Source organism: Lepidochelys kempii, chromosome 15, assembly GCF_965140285.1.
Source record: "Lepidochelys kempii isolate rLepKem1 chromosome 15, rLepKem1.hap1, whole genome shotgun sequence".
NCBI classification, from domain to species: Eukaryota; Metazoa; Chordata; order Testudines; family Cheloniidae; genus Lepidochelys; species Lepidochelys kempii.
In genome coordinates, this window is record NC_136394.1 from 19404479 (window position 1) to 19431980 (window position 27502).

The 27502-nt window shown below is 43.2% G+C and overlaps 1 protein-coding gene across 4 annotated transcripts in view; it reads left to right on the top strand.

Moving 5' to 3' along the window:
* The window catches only part of GALNT9 (polypeptide N-acetylgalactosaminyltransferase 9), a 222310-nt gene that overhangs the window by 65127 nt on the left and 129681 nt on the right, over positions 1-27502 (top strand). The window contains exons 3-4 of one of the 4 annotated variants that reach the window (XM_073312257.1): positions 12736-12902; positions 15380-15554. The exons of 2 other annotated variants lie outside the window; for them this stretch is intronic. In XM_073312257.1, the coding sequence (XP_073168358.1) occupies positions 12736-12902; positions 15380-15554 (342 nt within the window). The remainder of the gene's footprint in view (positions 1-12735; positions 12903-15379; positions 15555-27502) is intronic. One more of the 4 variants, XM_073312259.1, reaches the window with a different exon arrangement.

The following is a 27502-nucleotide window of genomic DNA, read 5'->3' on the forward strand; positions in this document are numbered from 1 at the left end:
CTCAGTGCTAAATCAATGTTCTTTATGCATTTGTTCTTGGACCAGAGGTTCATGCTGCACCATAACTCTTCCCAGATACAATAAACTTGGTTTATTTTCAGTCTGAAATAAACTGTGCTATTTAAAGTAAAAGAAAAACCTTGTGGAATTAATACAAGGCTACAGTTCAGTTGTTTGTTTTTCTTTGTATAAGTTGCAGCTTCACCTCCTCTATCTTCCACCCCTCCAAGCACTCAGTTACCAAGAGGGAACTACCTGCAGAGTAAATTATGCATTGTCCTGCTAGAACCCTGAAATATTAATGACTGCTCATTATAGTACCAGCATAGCAAACTTTACTATGAGACAGATTTACTCAGTCTGTGAATGGCCTGTTGTTTGACTATTCACTCCTCTGGTAGCCCTGTATTTGTACATGGATAGAAAGGTACATTGTGCTGTTTAACCATTTGACCAGAGATGAAAGTAGGTCTCCTGCAAACCAGGGAAGAGCCCATGTTGCCAAACATTGTGTTTCCTCCAGAGACTATAAAAAGCTTATTAGGTGAAGTAATAGCAAAGAATAATTGTATTCAACTGTCCTTCTCACACTACAATATGACAGTAAAACCCTAATGAAATCCAGTGTGACAGGGGTATGTACCAGGGCTTGCTGTCCCTCAACAAGAACTCAGCATTCGAGGACGTTGATATCTAGGAGAGACCATTGCTCTGTAAGTGACACAGGATTATCCTGCCATTCTGCAGCTGCAGGCCCATACCATGCATCTGGCAAGGCAGGTGGCCACATGCCAATGGTGAGACGTTGAGGCAGGCACTTCTGCTGTTGCTGCGTCGCTAGCAGTGAGCTTTTCCTCTAAACCATCCCACGGGTCCTACCATCTTCAGGTCCACTCCCTCTCTGTAGGAGTGTGGCAAGCACCCAAGAGAATACATTTTGGGAACCTTGCACATCTAAAGTGAGGGTGTGTCAGGGTGCCTACTCTGCACTGTCCCTGAGAGTCCCGACGCCTGCCGGGGACATCAGCTGGTGGCTCCTTCATGGAGCCACAGTCACGGGTGTGTACGTGGCTTGGTTCACTCCTGTTCCAGACACCTGCCCCTTTTGTGGTGTGAGGGAGACCCTGGCACACGTATATCTGGCGTGCGCCAGGTTGCAGCCCCTATTCCGCTCCTTCTCGATATATTATTACATTTTTGGTTGCACTTTTCCCGTCACCTTCTCGTCTATGCACTCCCTATCCGTGGCCCCACAAAGTCGCAGGATCTCCTTGTCAACTTCCTCCTAGTCTTGGCCAAAATGGCCATCTACAAAACCAGGGAGAAGAGGTTGGCCAACGGGGTTTCCTGTGACTGTGGGGCCTATTTCCATTCCTCAGTCCATTCACGCATCCGGGCTGAGTTCCTCTGGGTGGCGTCCTCTGGCTCCCTTGACACCTTCAAGGAGCAGTGGGTGCTTCCGGGGTTCTCTGCTTGGTGTCCCAGTCAGGTTCCCTTCATTTAACCCTGTGACCTCACTCTTGATCCTGTTCTATCTTTAGTTGTCCCCCGCAATCATTTGGAATCCCGGACCTGTGGGTCCTCCCCTTAGTCTGGGAGGAGGTCCTTTATCAGTGGGCGGGCTTCCGCCTGCCCACTTCCTTGATCCCAACAAGACTGGCCCTGAGAGGGTTAAAACCAGCCTAGGGAGGCAGCCAAAGGAGTGGCTGCAGAGGAAACAGACAGTTATGGTGGTGGCTGCAGACAATTAGGGCAGTGGCTGGACCAGCCAATCAGGGCCCAGCCAGCTCATATAAAAAGGAAGCTGCAGACTAGAGTGAGTGAGTCTGCTGTAGGGAGCCCTAGGGAGAAGACTGGCTTCCTAGAGAGCTCCTGACAGGCTGCCAGGACTTACAGGCTCAAGGAAGAGGGCAAAGGAACTGGAGCCAGAGGCAGGAGCAGAAGGAACTGAGGATGTGGGGAAGTGGCCCAGAGAATAGAGACAGTGAGCTGGAAGGAAGAGGCAACAGGAAGTTGCTGTTTGCAGGACCCCCTTCCACCCGCACTAGCCGCTGAAGGAGCAGCCCAGCTGTGGACTGTCAAGCTGCTGTGAGGAATGGCTGGTCTCTTGTTGGAGGAGTCTCTCAGAAGGGGGAGAAACTGGATGGTGACATGGCCGGAGGGCTGTGCCGCGAAGCAGATGCCGAGAGGAAGGAGTCGTAACGGGTCTGAAAGCGAGGACAGGAGAGCTACCACCACCTGAGGGCAAGCCTGCTGCGGTTGAGCTAATTCCCGAAATGCCCAGCAGGTGGCGCCAGTGTGGTGTGTGACACTGTGACAGAGGGGAATGAGTTTGATGCTTAGGACGTAACAGTTATTTTTGTTAGTGGGTCCGATGTGGCAGCAGGTAAGCTAGCCTGAACATATCAGTCTCTCTCAGATTATCACCAGTAGAAGTCTGTCAAAACTCCCTTTGCAAAAGGCATCTATAGCAGAGCACTGGCCAGTTGGGATTAGGCTCCAAAAATTCATTTCCACCATTGAGAATAAAAGTGGTCAGGAAAGAAGGAGCTGCTGGGGGGGGGGAGGTGAAAACTAGCATTAAATCAATGGATTCAGATAGAAATGGCATAAAAAATGACAGTGACTCTGTTAGAATGTGATTCATGGTTTGATTATTATCAATAATAATGACACCTCTCACTTAATAGCCTTTATCTGAGATTAGCACAGGGACAAAGATTTGGCTCAAGTTCTGCTGACGAATGTGTGTGTTTTCTCATTCGCTTTATGAATGCGAAAGAAAGAAAAAGAAAGAAAGATATGAAATGGAAAAGGTGGAAAGTCCAACAGGTACAACAATAGACTTTTCCATCACAGTTAATGAGAACTCTGGAAATGACCATGGAATTGGTGTGTGAAGTTAGATGTGCACCAGGCATACAGGAAAAGGGATTATATTAGTTTATTTGACTGGCTTTTGGTATTTATTTACGAAGCACTGACATATTGTGCTGGGTGATGAAGTAAATGGAGAGGAAGCAACAGCCCTGTCTGAAGAGCTCACAATCCAATAACCAAATCTTACAAAGTGCAGTGTGGGTTCAGACCCTTTCATCCATCCAGAGCCCCATTAAAGTCCATTGGGGCCCCAGGTGGGAAAGAGAAGTCTGCCTGTACGGCACACCTTGCAGGATTGGGGTTTGAGTTAGACAAAGGGAATAGGCACATCATATGCACAGTCATTGTTAGGGGTGAACACATTTTTTAGAACACTTTTCTTTCCATACTGGATTAACACTGAAAGGCTTCAAGAAGGAGAGATTTCACTGAAGAGTGAGAAGGATCATGGGTGTTGAACATTTGCTTGCAGGATTTGTTCCTGGTTGAGTAGCAGGGCTGCAAACTAATACTTGAGAAAACCAGGGAGAGTTCAAAAGAGGAGCAGAAAGTCTAGTATTGGCAATGGTTGGTATGACTTCAAGATCCTGTGTGTCACACATGGCCATGCCCAGGGCTGACAGCCCAGCCCCACTATGCCTAGGGGGTTGCACTCAGAGGCTTGCTATGTGAAAGAGGTGACCAGCACAAAAAGTTTGAGAACCTCTGTATGGGGGATTCCTTTGAATAATGCATACAATGAACAATGATCTCCTGCATCCAAGATGTGGGGGGACGGACCCAAAAGACCCCCATCCCTTTGACATCACACTGAGTTCTTTCAGCACTGTAATAGACTTTTCTCTTAAGGAAGAATCAGGAGATAGGATACAAAGATTAGCTTCAGTTAATTGAACAAATGTTAGTGTGGTTCAATGATCCAAAAACTGGCTGGACATGGCAGTCGATGCCAACGTGGAGTCGTCAAATACTTCAGTGTAAAAAAGCAGATAGGAATGTAATGATGTTTGCAGAGTAGGAAAAGCACAAAGTATTTTCAGCTGCCATTTTGGGAGAACTTGGATTGTTAGTGCTGGGCTAATGGCTCTGAGGACCTGTCTAGAATAACAAGTTGACTTAGTGTTACCGATCTAAAGTGCTCCTTATCTTGTATCTGCTATCCCCAACTAAATTGAAGTGTGGAGAAAGAAGAATGTGTTGATTTTCTTCTCTAGTGATTAAGGTGGCTTGAGACAGTGAAGGCCTATGAGGCAATACTGATTTTGAAAAGATTATCCATATGGAAAAAATCATCCAGACATAATATTTCTAGATTTTTTTTTTTAATTTTCTTGAAGAGGCTCAGATGTCCCTTTCTTCCCCCAGGTCAAATGTAATCATCTCCTCCTTTAAGAGGAGGTGTGTTATCGGGCCTCTTTCTTCACACTGGTGGGAACTTCTGATATTATCATTCCAATGGGGGAAAACTGAAGCATATCTTGAAGTCAGTAGTTTATTATTTTTGTCCTTTCATTCTAATTCAGCAGGACAAGAAAAAAATCCATTATTCTACAGGAAGAGAGGGTCGTAGAATACTTCAGTCAATCATAGAATCATAGGACTGGAAGGGACCTCAAGAGTTCATCTAGTCCAGTCCCCTGCATTCAATACCTTCCACCAGGAGGAATAATAATCTTTGATTAGGGTTATTAGAAAAATTAGGATGGGGCTGGAATTGTCACTTCTACTGTCGATAATTAGCCTTGTTGCTGAATAGAGTTAGAGCTAACTCCTAAACCAAAGGTCATCAGTTCAGATGTATTAGCATCTGAAAAGTGTCTCTCTGCTTATTTTGTGCCTATATTGAATGAGCAGGTGTTCTCAGTCCATTTCCTGTTGGATGAGTGTCCACATCTCATACACACACAAAATCACTGCGTCTAAACTAGCAGATACCCTTGTTGGAATGTGTGTTTTTATATTCCTCTCAAACAAAAACCTGAAGGGGAAATGTAAAAACATGCATTCCGAAGGATGTGGCACTGGCGTGTGTTCCGAAGGGACAAAAGACGGAGAATCATATTGTTAGCAGGCTTGTCTGAGAGCGGGCTTTATTTTGGGGAGAGGGGAAAAGAGTGGCGGGGGAGTAGGTAATCTCACCCAGAAGAGGGGGCTGGACTTGGTGACTTCTCAAGCTCCATTCCAGCCCTACATTACTATGGTTTCCTGATTCTACATGCAGAACTTTCTCACTTGTTTTCCCCTCTCTTTTTCTTCCCTCCTTCCCCCTTTTTCTCAGCATTTCGGACATTCTCCCTCCCCCGCCAGCCAGAGGCTAGCAAAGCACTTAACACATGCTTAAGTTTATGCACATGAGTAATTCACTTGCAGTAATGGGGGGCATTTGTGTGTAACTGCTTTGGGATTAGATTTGGGGCAAAATATGCACATATCCAATCATTAAAAGTAATCTTTATTGATGCTAGTTCTTTTGTTCCATTTCTTGTCTTTTTCATTTGCTATTTGATAGTGATTCTCCACCCCTCTGGCCCCGACCCTGCCATTGGCCTGAAAGTATGAAATCCAATCCCTTCTAAAATTCTGTGAGGAGTAGTGATGTTTTTTCCCTTTGTTGCTGAAATTAGGGGCCAAGTATCTGCATGTACATTAGATTCATCTGTAGTGGAAAAGCAAGAGGTAAACCCACAGTAGTACCCATCCGACTGGTTCGTTGGAAAGAACACATTCTGTATTAAATACTTCAAAGATTCATGACGCAACTTTAATTCCATTTGCATTTCTTCCTGGAGGGTAAAGCTGTCTGAAAACTCTAAATATATTGCATAATCCATTTTGAAACTCAGCGTATTAATGTCTGCAAGCAAAACTCATTCTGATGCTAGCAGATATACAGAGAGAGGGGGAAAGAGACTAGGAAAGATTTTCTTTCTCTGGTAATCCCCAGAGGTGTTAGCCATTCAGAAAATGGGGTAGCTCAAAACGATTTGGAAGACAGAAAATAGAAGATTGGATCAAATGCAGCTGCAGCGAAAGAGAGCAGGGAAAGGAGGTCCAGATAAATGTAAGCGGGGGAATACTCCTGCTATTGTGGGGAACTTTCCTGGCTTCTGCACTACCCTAAAGAAGTGGGCTAGCGAAAGGATCTGAGTCCTCGCTCCCACTTCCTTTACCCAGTGACCTCCCTGCCCTTGAGGACTCCCCTTCCACTCTCCTGTCTGGCAGAGTCCTCGTAACCCCAACAAGGCTGGACCCAAGATTCCTGGGGGGCTTGACCCCCAACTCTGCTGCGGTTACCTAGGCCAGGGGCTAGGGTGTCCCCACTCCAGGGTACTCTCTCTCTGCACTGGGCACTTCTCTGACCCACTGACCATTACGTACAAGTTAAAGCGAATGCAAGTTATTTAATCAACAATTAATTTTAAAAAGAATAAGGAATAATGGGAAAGGTTCAAGGAAACACATCGACCCGCTCTGTGGCAGGGAACCTCACAAACAGTGTCTCTGGAATGTCTGGGCAGTTCACAGTCTGTTCCTTGTAAGTCCCAGGCCTTCTCAGGCCCTGGCTGTGCTGCAGGGATGCTGTGGGTTGGACACTTGCTCTGGTGGTGGCCACACGCTCTCAGGCTCTAAGTGGTAGGACCCTTCTTCCCAGTGTCGCCCCCGCCCTGTTGGGGTTACGATCCAAGCCTGGCCCGCAGAGCCTCTTGGCTGAGGCGTCTCCCTGTGCTGGGCCTGCTGCCCAGGGTCCCCCTCGGTTTCCCCAGCTGCTCACCGCACCCAGCTCCGGACTGCTCCAGCCCCAGCTGCTCCACTCTGTCTCTGCACTGCTGTGCTGCTGCTCTGCCTCCAGCTCCCTGGGCTGCTTCTCTGGCCCCTCTGGCTCTGGTTGCTGCAGCTCTGCTCCCAGCACAGGTCTGCTCTGCAGGCTGCTTCTGTGACTCTGCTCCCAGCACGGATCTGCTTCTTGGGCTGCTTTTCTGGCCCCTCTGGCTCTGGTTGCTACAGCTCTGCTCCCAGGGCAAGTCTGCTGTTTCTGGGCTGTGCCAATGGCTTTGGGGATGCAGCTCTGTTCCCAGGACAGGGTCTGCTCTCTCTGCGCTGCTTTTCTGGCCCAGCTCTGCTCCCCAGCTTAGCTTGGGCCCCTGCTTTCTCCTTAGTTCGGCCCCACCCTGTCTGACCCAGGCAAATCCAGGTCACACGGAGGATGGGACCTCCCTGGACTCCTGACTCCCTGATTAGCCTGCCCGCCCTGTCATTCAGGCTGACCTGGAGCATTGGCGTCTCCCCATTGTTCCTGGGGACTATCAGTCTTATGGTCCTGATTTCCCATAGACCCTTCCCCTTTTAGTACTGGGAGCTAGCAACTAAAACACCCTGAATGTTAGTAACTAAACGCACTGAATGTTAGTAAGGAGGCAACAGTCCCCTTACATAAAGGAAGCTTTCCTTCTCCTTTTTTGCTTTGGAGTATACAGGGTGTAAATGAAGTTGTTGACGTGCCACCAATGACCATTTACTTTCTGATTGGCCTGATTTTTAATGTGTTCTAGTTTTTTGTTAAAGTTTCTGTTATTCCTATGAAGTTGGTCTGTAAAGCAAACAGCCTGCATATGTGTCTGCAGCTGAATAGACAATGCTCATGGTTAGATTCTAGAGCAGTGGTCCCCAAACTGTGGGGCGTGACTCTGTCAGGGGGCACAGAGGAATGTCCGGGGGGCACGGTGGGGCCTGGGCCAGCCCCATGTGAGTCGGGGAGGGAGTGCCACCCAACCCCACTCTTCCACCAGCTGTGCTCCAGCCCTGCCCCTTGCCCGGCTCCTGGTCACAGGTCCCCAGCCCTGGCTCCGGCCCTCAGCTCTGCCCCTGGGCCGCGGCTCGGGCCCCCGGCCCAGGGGTGGCATGGACATATTCCTTTCATGGTAAGTGGGGGAGCAAGAGGTAAAGTTTGGGCACCACTGCTCTGGAGATTGGAAGAAAGTTGGTATGTTGGGGAACTGGCATAATAGGAGGGGTCATTGCATGAAAATTATTTCTGCGGAGAAAAATATTCAGACGTTGAGCTCCATGTAACATAAAGAGAAAATCCCCAGTGGGTTCCTAACCTGGGTTTTGGAATAACCAGCACAGAGAATACCCCCTAGCATTCATCCTCAGTTTTACAAAAGCATGCTGTCTGGGGATTTGGGGAATATTGGGTCTATGACAGGTGCAAGGAGAAGAAATTCACATACCGGGTTTTAGCCATTTCTAGACACTTCAGAGCAGTGCTTAGCCACAGTAACAACAAATATATCCACTTTATTTGGAATCGCTGGTCTCAAGTTAAAGCCATGCTCCATGCTAATCTACCTTTGAGGAAAAATGTTGCTCATAGTAAAGTGTATGATTCTGTTCCTTGCGGGAAATTGAGAGTCCAGATAATGGCTCAGGATTTTGGCTTGTGATGCTAATTTAGTATCAGCCTTTGTTAAAGTCCATAATGAAGCTGACTGGTGAACTGATTTTTAAGACAATCAATAACCACACACACACACATACAGTCAAATGTTTACCCTTGGGTATGTCCTTTCTGGAGTCGGTGGGATTACACTGATTTTAATGAGGGCAGAGTTTAGTTGCCAGTTGTTTTAATTGCATGCCCTCTCATGGTAGCTTCTATTCATCATATTGTAACCAACTCCACTGCAGGGATTCATAGAGAGTACTGTGGTACACCAACTCCTTGTATATTTGGCAGTGAACTGGGCATACAGCTAGCATTGTAGGCACTCCAAATACTCATCTCTTTATGCCCTAGCTCTCGAGGGGTTGGGAGTGTCCCCAAAACACATACACAGTTCAAAGAAGGAAGGGGATTCATTTACTGGGGCTGCCAGAAATGAAAGTTGCAAATGCCCTCTGTACAAGTTCTGTAACAGTTACAAAAAAAAGATTAACCTGTTGACATTTTTACCCAGCATCTTCTCGGTTTCTTCATTCATTCTTATGACCTTGATCCAGTAAATAAAATTTCATGACCCAACTTAGATTCTGGAATTTGACCGCTTTATCTTAGTCCGTCTAGCTACTTCTGAAGAACATGCAATGCAAGAGCCATCGTAAAGTGAGAAGATTTTCTAGTATGTTAGATTGGTCTTTTCATTTTGAGGCAAAACACTGCTTTCCAGAAATGTTCTGCTAATAGATGTGAAAGAATTCATTGAAGGAAAGTTAGTATTTGAATTGACAGCAATGATTCACTTCAACAGAAACCAATTTTATCTTAACAGAGTGCTTTTTTAATAGTGTCCCACTGCACACCACAAAGTAAGCACTGAGACAGGAAAACATCCTCGTAAAAGTGAGCAGAAGAAATTGCTGTCAGATAATAATGCATTGATTTAGGCACCCGATCAAGTGAGAAACAGAGGGATCAAACGGAGAGGTTTTGTTTTAGGATTGTGTGGGTTTGTTTTTAATGTGGAATTAAAAATGTCGAGTATCTTAGCTGGCACTGAACTTGACAGCTAGGGTATAAAAACAGGCTTGGCGCTTGTGGTGTTTCAGGCCCATCAGTAAACCAGCTATTGAAAAGCTCAGCAAATGATCAGGACCAGAAGGCAAAGGAAGATTATTTGAATATCCCAGGCTAAGGTTGCCTGAGCCTTGCACTAGGTGCACTGTGAAGAACAAGGTGCAGCACTTCTGTTTGGGGTTCCCCTCCATGTGAGTGGCATGCGTGTAAAGGTGTTACCTCTTCATTGGGGTCTCTCTTTTCCTGGGCTAGCTGTAGATTTTACAACTCTTCTCCAATTTATCCGTAATCTCTCCAGATCCTCTCTATCTCCCTCCTTCCATGGCAAGCCATCCCAGGCCTGCAAGGCAGCCCATCACAGCTTTCGCCTGCCATTCAGATCCTTTCTCTGCCCGTAGCTCAAAGCGAGGAGGGAAATCTCAAATTGGCGGCACCTCTTTTTTGTGAGCTTTCCTTCCTCACCCAGGGGGCTTGGGGAAGTAATTGCTCCATTTTAGGGCCAGTAAAACTTCTGATACTGTGCAATCTTCAGTAAACCTTTGGGCCTGACACAGAGGGAAGAAACAGCTCTTTTTAGTTTACTTTCATGAGTGCTCTATCTACAGTACCTTTATGGCCTCGTTCCTGTGGTGTCCGAGCACCTCATAAGTGCTATTATCCCCATTTTACAGAACTGAGGCACAGAGAGGCTGTGATTTGCCTAAAGACACACAGAAACCCTGTGGCAGAGCAAAGAATTAAATCCAGCTCTCCCACATACTAAGTTAGTGCCCTAACCACTGCACCATCTTTTCTCTCTAAGCCACTCAGCTCAGTCCTACTCTGCTTAAGGTTTATGAAACATCTAGGTCACATTGAATCTGCTCAGAGGCTTAACATGAGTATTAACGTATAATGACTCTCAAGCTAGCTTTACATCATCTCACTGGCATAGTTACTCCTGTATCCAGAACTTTTGGCCTAATTCTGATCTCGTGTGAGCATGACACTTGTATAACCCAATTGATTCTGGAGTTGCTCTTGATTTGGGAGCAGTGTAAACAAGATCAGAATCAGACCCCATGATACCTTTATTTATAGGTCCTGCTATTCCATTGCATGCTTTCACTGAATACCCCGTGAAATCCTTCAAGGTGCGTGCAGGATCCCCTACCCCATAGTGGGAAATCCAGCATATTTCATACTTTCTAGCTGGTGACCCTGTGTGCTGCTGCATTTTAAAATAATGATCCTGATTGACTTCTGACATATGCTGGTATGAGTGGAAGGAGAACTGGGCCCAAAGAAAGGCGGCTTTAACTAGTAGAACTTTCACAGCTCTTGCAATATTCTGCTCTTGTCCAAGTTACTTTTAGACAACACCAGCATGCTTCTTACACAAAAGCTATGCCCAGTGGTCTTCTATATAGCACAGATCACTGGCAAGTGGGCTGTAAGTAGCTTCAATATAATCAATGACACAGCCGCACCGTCATTGATGTGTAATCAATGACACAGCCACACCGTCTCTCAGAAAATGGAGTTGGGATGAGTAGAAATTATGAGTAACAGCTCATTTTTTAAATTCATAGCAGATTTCCAGAGGTTACCCAGCAGTCAAACCACTGTCATCCCCAAAAAACTAACTGCTAATGGTGGGGAAAGAAGTCATCATTATACCGAAGTGATGAGCAAAGAGGTCAAAAAGTTTGACAAGAGCAGGAAAAGTCATTTTCTATGGTATCATTAACAGTATTTTAGAGGATAGGCTCCGTAATTGCTATGATAATTGAGAGTGAATTTTGGCTGTGAGAACATATAGGTAATTTTTTAAGTTAATGTCCATGTTAGTGAGAGAGATTTTCAGTAAAATGAGGCAGCATGTACAGTAGAAGGGGCGCTGACTGGGAGACACAGATGCTATTCCTGGCTGTGCTGCTCACCTGCTGTGTGAAGCACCCACACCTTCGAGAGAGAGAGAGGCACTAGGGCAGAACAGATTCAGGCCAGGAGGACAGACTTCATTAAAAACCCAACACTCTATCACAGCTGAAAATAAATATTTTTCCAAGTTCTAATACCGATCCATGAGATAAAGAGACCTAAAGGCCATTTGCAATGCTGTCACCCGATAACTCCAAATAATCACTGTCCAACCCACTGATTTGCATGGGGTGGACATATGGATGAATATTTGGTCCTTTTGACTTGAAGGTTTAGGAAGCATTGTATTTTGTTGCATTTCTTGCACTGTATTAGATGCACTTCTGTTTTCTTCCCTGACTGACATCATCACTGATACCAGTGCACAAAAAGGGAGTGCACAGCGTTCCGAAGAGTGTGCCTTAGGGAACTCATGCAGCAGACCACCTGCGCTAGCATGTATTTTCAAGTAGCTGCGGGAGAGGCTTTGCACCTTTTGCAAAAATTCACACATTTTCCGATCCTACCAAAGTACTTTATTTCTGTATCTTCAACAGAAGCAACGAGTTTAATTCACAGCAATAACCTTGTCTTGCATGAACTCACTGTGCTGGTATAGACAATTCATCCACAGCATAGGTCTCTGTAGTCTATAAAAATGAGCATAGCAACTGCAGAAGAAATGAGAGAATGGTCTGTGGAGGGCAGGAATAAGCCAGTATTTATTCCAGGCTTTCTCTTTGCTTTATCCAAAACTTCATGTAGAGACTGATTTGTAAATATGGTCTCACAAATTGTGGAGATATGTTTTGTAAATACATCCATTTGTTTGCAAGCCGGACAGCTGCATAAATAACACTTGTGGGTGCAAATTCTTGTTTGCATGGGAAAATGTGGTGCTGGCTTGGGTATAAATGGGGTTCACATGAAAAATATTCTGTATAATTTTGAGATCTACTTTTAGGCCACTTGAAAATATGGGGCTTGATCCAACTTCCTTTTAAGTCAATTGATTTCATGAGCAGAAGCGAGCCATAATCCTTAATGTCTTGTTTTCACCTATTTCTGGACTCTTAGAATAAAACATATAAAGGCTGTACAGCATTTCATTTTGTATGAGACAATTTTAACCTTGCTGCAACTAAAATCCTCTACAAATTCTGCCTATGTGCAGGCATATATGCAAATATATGGTTCTGTTGTCATTAAGGTGATTAAATGTTAGCAGCACTTAACTAGGTGATTTTTCTTCAGGGCTAAAATGGTTTTCATTTGTACCCAAATAGTGTGTACCTGGGGGAATGCCGTTCATTATAATAGATCAGAATGAACAAGTACTCTGTGTCCAAATGCTGGGGAGGAGAGAGATGAAATCCAATCTTCTGCATGTTTAATATCTGTCTCTTACTGGGTTCTAGTTCTCACCTTATTCTCTCCAGGTGCAAACAGATGACCTATTCCGATGACCTGCCCCAGATCTCGGTGGTCTTTATTTTTGTAAACGAGGCTCTGTCTGTCATCTTGCGCTCAGTGCACAGTGTTGTGAACCATACCCCATCCCATTTGCTCAAGGAGATAATTCTGGTGGATGACAACAGTGATAACGGTGAATGTCATTAAAGCCTGCTTTTTTTCTCTTAAGTGTTTTATCCTGTGTATTGTAATGAGATTAAATTTTTAATTGAAATAATTTAGTTACTTCTAATTTAAATGTACTTTTCTGAGGTTGGAATGGAACAAGCCTAATCTGAACACATCTGAAATAGCTGAGAGAAGGAACATCAGAAACCTAACTACAGATTTGTAGGTAATGGCCAAGATCCTCAGAGGATGTAAATCCCTTAGCTATGACCCAGTGTGTGTCAGTGGTGGATCTGGCCCAGCAACTCCAGGTATACAAAACTTAGTCACGCTGGCGAGAAGCTACTCGTGTGCGGAGTCCCATTGACTTCATTGAGACAACTCACGTGTGTAACAACTTAACTAACATGAGTAAAGGCCATACAGTAGAACCTAATATATTTTAGTCTCTTGCCTAAAATTCTTGATAGAAAATAAACCGTCACCGAAGTTGTCTATTTTTTTTTTTAAAAAGGTTCAGACAGTTTATTTGATCCCCCACACTTCCAGATTCAGGACAATGTGTCGATTATTAGCTCAGAAGATTAAATAAAGCAATTCTACTTACAAGGAAATCAGAGCTGCTGACTCTCTTTAAGGTTATATTCTGTTTTCATTTACACCGGGATAAATTGAACACAATTCCGGTGGAATGAATGGAATTGTTCCCAGTTTACCTTGGTGTAACTGAGATCTGATTCAGGTTCTGAAACTTTTTCATTTATTTTTTTTTTGGTACTCAACAGCTAGTAATTAGAGTGCAAGAATCATACTACAAGAATGCACACAAAGCCAGTCTAACGGTAAAGTAATATAATTAACTAATACAAAAATAGCATGTGTGTTAACTAATATAATTTCTTAGACAAAACTCAAAATGTAGGTCAGCATGATATTTGAGGTGTGAACAGTCATTATGGCTTAATTAGGTTAGTAACTCCCTTAATAGATTAGAAGAGTAAATCAGCAAATAGTGCATTTTTTTGTTTTGTTTTGTTTTAGGTCATTTCTGCCTATTTCAAGCTCTAGGATGCATATCCCATCTTAAGAAAACTCCACTTAGAATAAGATCTGAAGTGTAGCATTTTCTTGGAAGCCCAGCAATTTGAACCTTCCTGTATTCTGACACTTCTCTTTCTCAGGAACCTCAAAAGAGAAACAAAACAAAACAAAAAAAACCACAAAACCAAAAACAAAAAACCACCACCACACTAATAAGTCCATATAGACCTGAAAGTACGTGGTCAAATTCTGCTCTCGGTTATACCAATGTAGGTAAAGAATCATTTAGTGGAGTTACTCGGGATATACATGAGTGTAACTGAGAGCAGAATCTGACCCAGTGTCCCTGAGGCAGCTTTTGTGGCTAGTCCCCACTACTGAAGATTAACCAGATCCTTTGATTTGGCTGGTAATTGTTCCTTTCTCTAACGTAAGCCATGAGAATGGAGGACTCTAATATCACATAAGCCACTACAAGTTTATCTAGCATTTTAAAAAAGAAAGTATTGTAAATAAAAGCTAGCGTAGTAATTACAATAATAGACCAGGCTGAACTTTTTAAAGTACAAAGATCTTTATTCATAATCAGAGTCCATTTATAAATGTACTGAAGTGAAGGCGAGTAGCATGGCTGATGAGTTCTGAATCACATGTAGGTGAATGACTGGAAAGTGACACAGACGGGAAGGGATCTGTTTAGATATACAGTATCAGATTCTGTTTTAAGGTGATGGTAATGCGGGGGAGGGCTTCTGAATTACATTTAATTGCAAACCCTTAAACTCAGGGGGCCTGCTTCTGATCTTTCTTAGGGCCCAGTCTAAAGCATATTGAAGTCAATGGAAAGACTCTTGTTGACTGGTGTAAATCAAGAGTGGATTTACACCACTGATGACACTGATGACAGTTGAGTTGCGCTGATGGGTGATCAGACTCAGGCTCACAGAGACTGACCTTAGCATGTCAGAAGTTGTTAGGGGACTTGTACAGTAATCATTATTTTGAAACTAATTGAAACTTGATGTTGTCTAAACATTGGACAAAATCCTGAGCAGTGCTGAGTCATCTGCAAATTCCCAAGTGGCCCAGTATTGAGGGTCTTATTAAGGCAAAATGCCTATAAAAGTTAGTGTATAAAATCTGATATTAGTCCAGAGTAACACCATTGATTTGCATGGGATTACTCTGGGTTTACATCACTGTAACTCAGAACCTACTTTGGGCCAAGCCACGACCTTAGAACGGGGCCCATATACATCAGTGGAAGCTGCACGTGCCTAGCACCTCTTGGAATGTGGCCAATTGTTCCGGAAAGTCTCAGCCTCAGAATTGTTTTTGTGTTCATGGGCTTAAAAATGTTTGTTCCAGGGTAAATCATATTTAAATAAAATGTTATGTGGCAGCTATATATGCTCAGTGGAAATCTCTTTTGAGAGCGTGTGGTGTGTGTCTTTTTTACAGTTGAGCTGAAGTTTAATCTGGACCAGTATGTCAATAAGCGATACCCAGGCCTGGTGAAGATAGTACGCAATAATAAACGGGAAGGACTGATTCGAGCCAGAATCCAAGGCTGGAAAGCAGCAACTTCTCCGATTGTTGGTTTCTTCGATGCTCATGTTGAGTTCAACACTGGCTGGTAAGGCATTGTGGTGGCAACATGGATGTCTTTACATGCTGGATTTCCCACAGGGAAACAGCAGCACTATTACACTATACGCTACGTTCCCAAAGCCTGTAAATGAGATTTTCTCGGTGATGGGAGCCAAAGAATTCCAGTGATGAGCTCGCTTTAGGCTTGGGAGCATTAGCAATTTACTTTGAATAATGTTCTTGGTTGTTGCAACGTTAGGGTGTTGAAGTCTCCTGCAATGGCTGCCAGATCCATTAAGGACTGTCATTCTAGCTCCTGTGCTGTTCAACGTACAGGGAAGCAATTTGCATGGAAATCAATCTGAGATCCCTGAAGTGAGCAAATGGCGAAAAACCATTAAGCAAGTTCTGTGCTCAAGGACATTTTAAAAATAAATTGTTGTGTACTTTCAGTTTTGTTTTGTTTTGTTTACTCTCCATTGTTTGTAATTTCCTTCCAGAAGCTTGAATATAAACATGATTTTTTCTATATATTTTCTTGCATTTACGTTTGGGGGGAAAATTGAATTATTCCCTGTGCTTCTAATGCATCTTGAAATCAGTATGCCGCTTTTTGTTTGCTTTCCAAACCAGCAACACTGATGATGTGAGCACGGCTCTGAGTTTAATGGGCTAGATCCTCAGGTGGGGTAAATCTTTGAAGCTCCATTCACTTCAGTGGGATCAAGCCAGATTACACCAATATCTGTTGTGGTATAACTCCTGAAGAACCAGCAGAGAGAGCACAAAAGCAGAAAACGCTATTTTGGCATAAGTTGCACTGGACCTTACAGTGTGTTTCTTTTAAAAGAACACAATTTGGCAACGGGAATGAGTTTATTAAGAAAATAATCGATATGTTAATGAATTTCCCAATAGGGAGCACTGTGGAAGTAGGTCTGAATGGACTAATATCTACACTCAGCTGAAAAAGGACAGCTGGTACATATAGCGTGAATGTCTTTCCAAAACAAAAAAGAAGGAATTAATTGTAGATTAGGAAACACCACTGTGCAGTGAAGTGTATTTGCTTTGGGAGTCTGGGAGGAAGTTTAAAAAAAAACAAACCCAAAAAGTAGCTCTAGGTATAGCCAAGGAGTATTCTCTGGGGGATGCTTGACAGCAAAGGCCCTATGGATTTGGGAGGGCAAGTATTTTTGTTGATATGTTTGTGTCATAAATATAAAGGGAAGGGTAACCACCTTTCTGTATACAGAACTATAAAATCCCTCCTGGCCAGAGGCAAAACCCTTTCATCTGTAAAGGGTTAAGAAGCTAAGATAACCTCACTGGCACCTGACCAAAATGACCAATGAGGAGACAAGATACTTTCAAAGCTGGAGAAGGGGGGTGGGGGAACAAAGGGTCTGTCTGTCTGGGTGATGCTTTTGCCGGGAACAGATCAGGAATGCTCTTCATAACTCCTGTAAAAAGTTAGTAAGCAATCTAGCTAGAAATGCGTTAGATTTTCTTTTGTTTAATGGCTGTTAAAATAGCTGTGCTGAATGGAATGTAGATTCCTGTTTTTGTGTCTTTTTGTAACTTAAGGTTTTGCCTAGAGGGATTCTCTATGTTTTGAATCTGATTACCCTGTAAGGTATTTACCATCCTGATTTTACAGAGGTGATTCTTTTACTTTTTCTTCAATTAAAATTCTTCTTTTAAGAACCTGATTGCTTTTTCATTGTTCTTAAGATCCAAGGGTTTGGGTCTGTGTTCACCTATGTAAATTGGTGAGGATTTTTATCAAGCCTTCCCCAGGAAAGGGGGTGTAGGGCTTGGGGGGATATTTTGGGAGGATATTTTGGGCTCTTTCGCTGTTCTTTGTTTAATACGCTTGGTGGTGGCAGCATAGGCTTCAAGGACAAGGCAAAGTTTGTACTTTGAGGAAGTTTTTAACCTAAGCTAGTAAGAATAAGCTTAGGGGGTCTTTCATGCAGGTCCCCACATCTGTACCCTAGAGTTCAGAGTGGGGAAGGAACCTTGACAGTTTGCATCTCGCAAGTCTTTATAAAAGCTGAGATAAAATAAGTTCTGCCGCACTGCAGCTGATGGGACTTTGCCTGGACTATTTCACACCAGACTCTACAATTACACTGGAGGGGGTGATTCCTGTGCCTGTGGTAACAATGTTACAGTAGCTCATGCTTTGTTTTTTAACCCGCAGATACAGTGTCACTTCAAGTGATGTTGGTTGTCAGTGGGAGGCCATGTTGGCTGGCTACTGAACCGGGCAGAGGTCTGGGTTCTGGTCCTGGCACTTGGCCTATCTGATCCTCCGTTTCCCTTTCTATACAGTGAGGAAAATGATGCTGACCTCCTTTGTAAGGACTGAGATACAGCATGGCCAGAGGGCAGCAGGAGAGTGTTAGAAGGGAGCCTTATTCCTTGTAGAGGGAAGAAAGTTTGCTATAGATTGATTAAAGCACCTGAAGCCAATTAGAGCACCTGAAGCCAGTCACATGATAAAACCCCCCTGCTTCAATCAGACAAGAGGAGTAGTTGAAGCAGAGTGGATTGGTGTTGGAGCAAAGAGCAGTTTGGAGGAGTTGAAGCAGAGTGGATTGCTGTTGGAGCAGAGAGCAGTTTGGAAGGAAACAGAGGAGAGTTTGGAGAAATGCTGCGGTGGGCTAAGAAGACCAAGACCCTAGGTAAAGGGACACCTGGTTTGTGCAGAGGGAGGGCAGGAAGCCCGACAAGCTGAAAGGCAGGAGAGGGAAGTAGCCTGGGGAAGGAACCGTTAGTTCAAGTGGTTTACTGCTATCCCTAGGACCCCTGGGCTGGGACCCGGAGTAGAGGGCAGGCCTGGGTCCCTCCCTTTCCACTCCCCTCCTCTAGGACACCAGTGGGGCAGTTAGTACCCCAGTTCAGGGACAAGAAACGGAGCCCTGAACCCCCCTCAAGAAGAGAAAGCGCGAGACCCACATCGTAGTGTCGGCAATTTGCCACACGACTTTGAGATCTACTGCTGTGAACAGCTGTGTAAAAGCTAGGTGGGGTAACTACACAGTAAGAGGGGGTTGTTGTTTTCTTTTCTTAAAGGTTGTTGTTTTATAATAATGTCATGGAGGATCAAAGTCAGCATGGACAGAACTTAATACAGTAAATGAGACTATGTGTATACCATTTAAAAGCCTTTATGGAACAGCACACCCATTCTGGTATGCGCTCCTCTCAACACATTGCTTAACTCCCATTGTTACCACTGAGCCTGAATCTGCAGCTGCTTTGAGAGCATCACCCCCTTTTGTGAGAGCGCTGCTCATGCAGTCGCTGCAGAGTCTAAACCAATCAGAGTAGCAAATGCATCAAAAGGATAATGTATCCCTTTGCTTCAGAGGCACAAGTGGAGGGCAACAACACTGCTACTTTATCTTTCTCCTATTCCTGCTCCCCCTCAAATCTTGGGTGTGTCTAAAACCATCTCCACCACTGAATTTCTGCTCTCCCTGTTTCCTCTCATCTTTGTAGTACCCACCTTTAAGGCCTCATGTAGTAGCCACTCCCGTTGCTTTTCCCATTCCAGCCGATATGGACTTAGATTGACAGGAGCTTATTTATCCTCCTGCTTCATTTTTCAAATGGTGTTACTGTTAAATACTTTGTGTGTTACTCCCACCCCTTATCAGGACAAGGAATGGGAGATTCCAGCCCTGGGATTCAATCCTAAATCTTCCACGTGCCAGAGCAAGGCACTACCCCATCTACATTCTCTCATTAAAGTTCTGATCCTGTAGGAACTACTTTTTCCAGATTGCAAATCTATAATAATATATTCAGATGGCAAGTGAGTTGGTTCCATTGAGCCCTGCATACCTTGTCTTTTTGAGGCGACTGAACAGAAAACGTGGCTTTTCCTGTGGGGAAAAATGCTCCGGCTTTGTGCTCAGTTTGTGGTGTAACCAGCGAGTGGTGTATCTGTAATGCAGTCAGCTTGTGACTGACAAAGGAGAGTCTTCCAAGTATCACTCTGAAAGATAGACTGGTGCACAAATGTAAAGAAACCACACCACAGTGAGAACATAAAGGGGGAAAAGAGTACAAAATTTCCCCTTAGTGATGAAGGGCCAGGTTCAGCCTTGGTGGAAGTGGGTGCAGGTCTCTTGACTTCAGTAGAATTCCACCAGCATACGTCAAGGCTGAATATGGCCAGAGGTTTCAAAATCATGGAGAACAATATGGGGCAAATATTTGGAAGCCTGATGATCCTCTCGGATCTCTCTTCATCCAGTTGTTGGAGACACATTGCTGCTTTCCATTTGAGGAAACTAAGGTTTCTTTTAATTTATTCTCAGTTGGTCGTCTTTTCCCTTCACAACTTTACCCTGTGTTATTGTCCCCATTCTGGCCCAGTCTTCAGTAGATATAAATAGCTTCAGTGGAGCAACCGTGATTTACACCAGCTGAGGAACTGGCCCCTTGTGTGTTTCTCTGGCTTATTAATCAAGCCTTGCTACCTTACATGTTATGAGACAGTCCGTCATGTCCTCAATAGACACAAGGACATGGCAACTGGTTGCTAAATGGTCCCGCATAATATTAACAGAATAGCACTGAAAGGAAAAGAGACTGAAGTTATGTGGACAGATTTTATTTTCAAGCGAATATCAATATTTTTGGCGAGTGTTAAGTAAATTCCAGTCTCTTCTGTTGACACTCAGAGGATGCAAGACTGAGATAGTAAATGTACACTAGGACTTAATCACTCCAGGTTGGTCCCTGAATGTCATCAAAATAGAGCAGAGGTGAGAGTCAGTTTGATTCAGCTGGGTTAGCCAGGGATTTTGAAGGCAAGTCTTCTATATTAATCAGGAGAGAGATGGTGAGACTGTAACTTTCATATTGAACATAAATGATCTCATATGTTTAAACAGTTTCCCTAATCAAACAAAATGAAAAAGTGGTGTTGTGTATTTTAAAGGAAAGCAAGTCATTCATGATGTTAGTACTTGAAATGAATATTTGGCCTTAAAACAGAGCAGTGTTATTTGCCTCTGGGCCTCTTTTACATCTTCGTTGTCACCATCGAGTCTGTATAGTATGTGGTTACTGTAGTTGCAAACATCATAGAATTATGAAAACGTAGGGACCTTGAAAGGTCATCTGATGAAGCCCCCTGTGCTGAGACAGGACCAAGTAAGCTTAGACATCCCTCACAGGTGTTTGTCCAACCTGTTCTTAAAAACCTCCAGTGATGTGGATTCCACAACCCTAATCCAGAGTTTAGCTACCTTTATAGTTAGAAAGCTTTTCCTAATATGTAACCTAAATCTTGCTTGCTGCGGATTAAGCTGATTACTTCTTGTCGTACCTTCAGTGGACATAGAGAACAATGGATCACTGTTCTCTTTATAACAGCCCTTAACATATTTGAAAACTGTTATCAGGTTCCCCCTCAATCTTCTTTTCTGAAGACTAAACATTTCCAGTTTTTTTTAATCTTTCTTCATAGATCTGGTTTTCTAAACCTTTTATCATTTTTGTTGCTCTCCGATCGACTCTGTCCAATTTTATCCACATCCTTCCTAAAGTGTGGTGCCCGAATTGGACAGATGATTCCAGCTGAGGCCTCACCACTGCCAAGTAGAGTGGGACAATTATCTCCCCTGTCCTGCATACAACACTCCTGTTAATACACCCCAGAATGATATTAGCCTTTTTCACAACATCATAGATTCATATTCAATTTGTGATCCGTTACACCCCCCAGATCCCTTTTAGCAGCATGACCACCTAGCCAGTTATTCCCCATGTTGTAGTTATGCATTTGCTTTTTCCTTCCTAAATGTACTTTGCTCTTATCTTTACTGAATTTCATCTTGCTGAAATCAGACCAATTCTCCAATTTGTCAAGATCCTTTTGAATTGGAATGCTGTTCTCCAAAATGCTTGCAATACCTCCCAGGTTGGTATAATTTGCAGATTTTATAAGTATGCTGTCCACTCCATTATCCACGTCATTAATTAAACTATTTAATAGTACCGGACCTAGGACTGACCCCTGTGGTACTCCACTCGGTATGCCCTCCCAGTTTGACAGTGAACCATTGACAACTACTTTTTGAATCTACAATCTTTCTGTAGGAACTCAAAGCAATTACATATTCTAGTTATCCTTGAGTTGATAGGTTATTATCATTATTAGGGTGGAGCCAGCCTGAAAATGGGCAATGAACAGAAGGTTCAATTTCTCTCTGAGGCTGTTGAGTGACCACTAAGCTTCTCTGAGACAGCAGTGCAGGTTGATAGTTTCCTGGGTCACAGCAGTGATATCCATATTTCCAACTACAGAGTCAGCTGCAGGATCTGAAAACCTTTAGCTCTTCACAGTCATTTGTTGTTTATGGACTTCTCCATTCTGATCACCACTGCAATGTCTAAGCTCCTCACAGATATCCATACAGCACCCCAGGAAGTTCCCAATGGGGGAACTGGGAAATTGTGACTAACCCAGACTCGCACCGAAAATCTGTGGCAGAGCTGGGAGTTGGACCCGCACCTCTTGAATCCCAGTCCAGTGCCTTAACTACAAGCCCATCCCTCTGTCTCTGTATCATTATTGCTCAGGGCTGCATCAAACTACTGGGTTGTGGTGAATCAGTATTGCTGTACTGTGGAGTAAATAAAACACCATTAATGGTGGTTTGTTGTTCTAATGACTGGTTTTGAATGGAACTAAAGAGTCCCAGTGGATTGAGTCATTGGTTGATAAATGTGAACATTACATGCAAACTCATAACCGAAAAACTCAGCATAGACTATCTTTAATTGCTTATCTTCGATATGGCCAGCACAGAGCTGGTTTACCTTCTGCACAGTGACTCGGCAGGTTGATTTATAGAAAGTCACTTTTATTAAGCATAGGTGGCTCATCACTTTCAGAAAATAAAAATATTTCCCTTTAAATAGTTTTTATTCCCTTTGTGCATGCTGTTTTCCATTATATTGCACTGCACCATGGTGTAGGCTTTTACAGAATAACTCTCTCCCAGGAGACTGAGTACAGTCTTATAGGAAGTAAAAAATAGGCTGAAAGCTGGCAGGTCAAATTAACTATTGAATTATTCAAATTGTGCTGTGCTTAATTGCTACTTTTTTGCCTGTTAGGTGCTGAAATATATTAGTGCAGGCCAGACATTTTCTATTGACCCATTCCCCATAAGAGTTTCTTTAGTGTGAGCTGATACTACTTCTGTGGCAGGAATAAGTGGAGAGGACTGGTTAAGAGGGAGGCCATTACCATTAATTCTTAAATGGAGCTTTCAATTAGAATCGTGCAATAATTTCACCAAACAGTTCTTCTGTAAAATTCCACCTATCCTCAATAAATGTTCTACTTCTTTACAGGAACTCAATGCTAATCAACGGAAGTCAGCCTGCAGGGCTAAAAATCTCTGCAAAACAGATGGAACTGTTAGGGTCCAAGACTGCAAATACATATGTGGATACCCGGGGCAGATCCTTGCCCCCATCCCCTCTGGCTGCTCTGATCCATAGCCAGAAAGCCAGTTACCTGGGCATTCTGCTAAAGGGGAATCCCCAGAAGTGGATATACTGGCCCAAAGCCCCCTGCTACTCAGAGCTTGTATAAGGGGAGGGGGATGTGGGGACATGGCCCAGGTAGAAGGGGCATGGCTGGAGTACTTGCACTCAAAATATTCTTGGCTGCTGGTACAGCCCACTGAGAGCTGTTGCAGCTAGGTGCAACTCAAAAGAGCCATATACCAGGGATGGGTGGAAGCATAAAACCAGTGATGCTCCTCATGCCCAGCTGTACCAGTTTCAGCACAAGTGTAGCTTGAGGATCTGGCCCCCCAGGCTCACAAGCTTGTACAAGATGCAGAGACTTCTTTACCTTTCTGTACATTTGGAAGTCCCCGTGTAAGTCCTGCAGAGGTGTTCTGTGGTCTCAGATCCCAATCAATTTCTGGATGTCATAGGGCTATGTGACAGGGAATGAACCTATCTGTGTTTGATATTTTTTTCTCTGCTTATATCTTTTTAAAATTCACAGCTATTTCTCATTTTCCATCTCCCTCTCTTTTTATAGGGAACACATAGCAGAAAGGCACAGGAGTACAATAGGCTTTGAAAGAAGTTGAGTTGGGAAGAGTAACTGGGACCAGAGAGTTATGGTGAAATAAGGAGGGAAGGTCGGGGTGAGATACTGGGAGAGGGCTGCAAAAGAATACAATACACAGAAGGTACAGGATGATGTCAGGGTTTTAACAATGTAACATAATGATGAGCCACGCACAAAGTACCCTCAGATGCATTGTGCTGCTCACACTCCGGCCCATGAGAGTTGTGCAATCATATGTGAGAGCAGGATTAGGTCCACATCGTTTAGTTGTGTCTCCCTGCAGCTGAGTGGAGTTCTGCATTCACTCTGTAATGCCAACTTTCTTTCCTTTTTATTTAGATGCACCCATTTTCCAGTTAAGCAACACACTCATGGCTTTAGGTTACAACCACTGCACAGCCACGATTAACTGTGTTACAGAAGATGTGGAGCATAACATAACATTCCATCTTTGAGATGAAGCGGGAGAGAGTAAATGACAGAGAGGAAAGAACGTGAATTAAGTTATTGGAGCCGGTGGAGCGGGGGAATAAAAGATCATGAGGATTGAGAGATGAGTGTGTTAATTCTATGGATGAGAAAGAGACGGTGTTGAGCTCAGGAAGGTAGAAATCAGAAAGTGAAAGACAGAGACTGCCACATATTAGGAACCATGAAAAGAGTGCTGGGATCCATAAAAGGAGACATAATGGCTTGCTTTCCATCATAGTTGTGTCTAAGCCCTGAATGGAGTTATGCAGTACAGTAGTAATTAAAAATAGTGCTACAGAATGGAGTGTTGCCATAAAAAGCAGAGGAGTAAAAGGAGTTCATCAAGAGATTTCAGTATACAAAAGAGGCCAAGAGAGCTTAGCACAGAAAAAAGGATCTGGGACATGTAGATCTGTGACTAGCGTAGCCCATCTTTGGAGATTATCCCCAGAAGCACGTGTTCTTTTACAGTGTAGAAAATATGGATCTTAATGAAGTTAGAGGGAACCAAGCTTTTGGTATAGCTTTGTGGGGCCCCAGGTCTAGGAATATGATTTTAGACCTGCTGTTCTATATAAAAATGTGTAGTGCATTATGTTGTATTGGGATTCTCAAGATGTACTTTAAAGCAAGGAAAAGGCTGATTTCCTAGTAATCAATAACTGACCTGGAGACAATGCTCAGGCTGTTTTACTCAGCCACTTTTATTACTCCAGGTCTGCTTTTGTGGGGACCTGCAGGATGTTATAGAGATGTTTTGCACCCTATTATAAAATTCTGCTTCTTAACAATCTTGGGCAAAAAAGTGTGGACCAAATTCCACCATCACTTGAAATCTGCATCACCAGAATGAAATCAATGAGGTGATATGGCATGTCTAGGGATAGAAGTAAAACTTATGGCTCTTTGGTTCCCAGTTGTGAAAAGCCCCTTTATGATCACCCTTTGCTTATAAAGAAAAGGAGTACTTGTGGCACCTTAGAGACTAACCAATTTATTTGAGCATGAGCTTTCGTGAGCTACAGCTCACTTCATCGGATGCATACCGTGGAAACTGCAGCAGACTTTATATACACACAGAGAATATGAAACAATACCTCCTCCCACCCCACTGTCCTGCTGGTAATAGCTTATCTAAAGTGATCATCAGGTTGGGCCATTTCCAGCACAAATCCAGGTTTTCTCACCCTCCACCCCCCCCCCCCCACAAATTCACTCTCCTGCTGGTGATAGCCCATCCAAAGTGACAACTCTTTACACAATGTGCATGATAATCAAGTTGGGCCATTTCCTGCACAAATCCAGGTTCTCTCACCCCCTCACCCCCCTCCCAAAAACCACACACACAAACTCACTATCCTGCTGGTAATAGCTCATCCAAAGTGACCACTCTCCCTACAATGTCAAACCTGTCACTTTGCTTATAGCATCACCCCTCTATAACTCTAAGATTGCAGGAAGAGCATTCACAGTAAGTGTGTGCTTTGCAATGCACTTATCTCCTAGATTCCATAAGGGACAATTGTGATCATCTAGACTGGACTCCTGTATAACACAGCTCATAGAACTTTCCCAATGTAATTCCTAGAGCACATCTTTTCGAAAAACATCTAATCTGGATTTTAAAATGGTCAGTGATGGGGAATCCACCACAACCCTGGTAAATTGTTCCAATGGTTAATTACCCTCACTGTTAAAAAATTTACACTTTATTTCTTCTCTGAAGTTGTGTAGCTTCAACTTCCAGCTGTTGGATCACATTGCACCTTTCTCTACTAGACTGAAGAACCCATTATCAAATATTTGTAGTTACTTATAGACTGTAATGATATCACCCGTTAACCTTCTCTTTGTTAAGCTAAATAAATGAAACTGTGGAGTCTGTCTCTATAAGACTTTCTTCCAGTCTTCTGGAACTTCCTCAGTACATCAAGACTTCTTGAAAATCAACATTAATGGTCCCGCAAACTCCTCAGCCAGCTCTTTAAAAACTCTTAGATGCAAGTTATCTGGAACTGCTAATTTAACAATGTCTAATTGTGTAACTTCTGTTTAACATCTTTCAGAGATAATAGTGGAATGGAAAGAAAGTTATTATCTTCATATCATAGAAGTGTAGGACTGAAAGGAACCTCGAGAGGTCATCTAGTCCAGTCTCCTGCATGAGACTATATCATCTGTTTTTTCCCAAATACAGAATATTCATTAAACACTTCTGCCTTTTCTGCATTATTTTTGATAATTCTACCATTCCATTTATATCTAGTAATAGACCAATTCTTTTTGTTCCTGATATATTTAAAAACCACCTTCATATTGTCCTTAACTCTGCTGGCCATAGATCTCTCCTTATGTCCCTTTGCGTCCCTTATCAACTTTCTACAATTTCTAACTTCTGATTTATAGTCATCACTATCAACTTCCCCTTTTTTCTATTCAATATATATTCTTTTTAATATTTTTTACAACGGCCTTCACTTCCCCTCTAAACTAGGTCAGCTTTTTAACCAACACAGGATTCTGGCTTTGGGGGCATCTATTAAAGCATTTTTAAATTATTTCCAATTATCACTCACACTTTCTTAATTAAATTCTTCCTCCCAGCTGATTTAGCTTATTATTGTTTTTAGCTTTGTGAAATTGGCCCTATTAAAGCACCAAATATATATGCTACTGGTCTCAACTTTATTTTGAGTGCATATTACCAACACTACTGTTAATGTTTAGTTCTGTGATCAGTTCCTCTTTATCTGTTAGGACAAGGTCTAATAAAGTATTCCTCCATATTGGCTGCAACACTTTTTGAGTGAGGAAATTGTCATTTAAATGTTTAGAAATTCCAAGGATGTTTTCGTACTGGCAGCACGAGACCCCCCGCCCCAACACTGAAGTCCTCCATGATTGCGCGGCATCTAGAAAGCTTCTCTTTTTCCAAAGCATTTATCAGTCATTTAAGATCAATTTTGTAGCTTAATGGAGTACACGTTTCAGACAGCAGAAGTATACTAAAATTACTTCATTGAATAAAGAGAGAAGCATACAGCATATGCCATGTGGGCTTTTGAGATTTATAGGACAGTGCCAGTATACATATGGAGGACAAGCCAGAAAAACAACTCCAACTATTCATCTACCTAAACAACGTGGAATACTCACTGAAGCATCCTCATTGCTTTTCAGTGATGCAGACAAGAGCTATTCAGATTTGGCTGCCAAAGAGCTGATCTTTTAACTCTGAAGCAGGTGTGTTTTGCAGTGTTCATTCTATTCTGGCTGGTGGACTGCAGGTCTGAAATCTCGAAGGGCAGTTCAGAAAAGCTGATAAAGATGTCAGGTAGAACAGATGAGGAATTTCCTCTCTTCTCTTGCAGTGCGAGGAAATGGATATGATTATTTTTAAC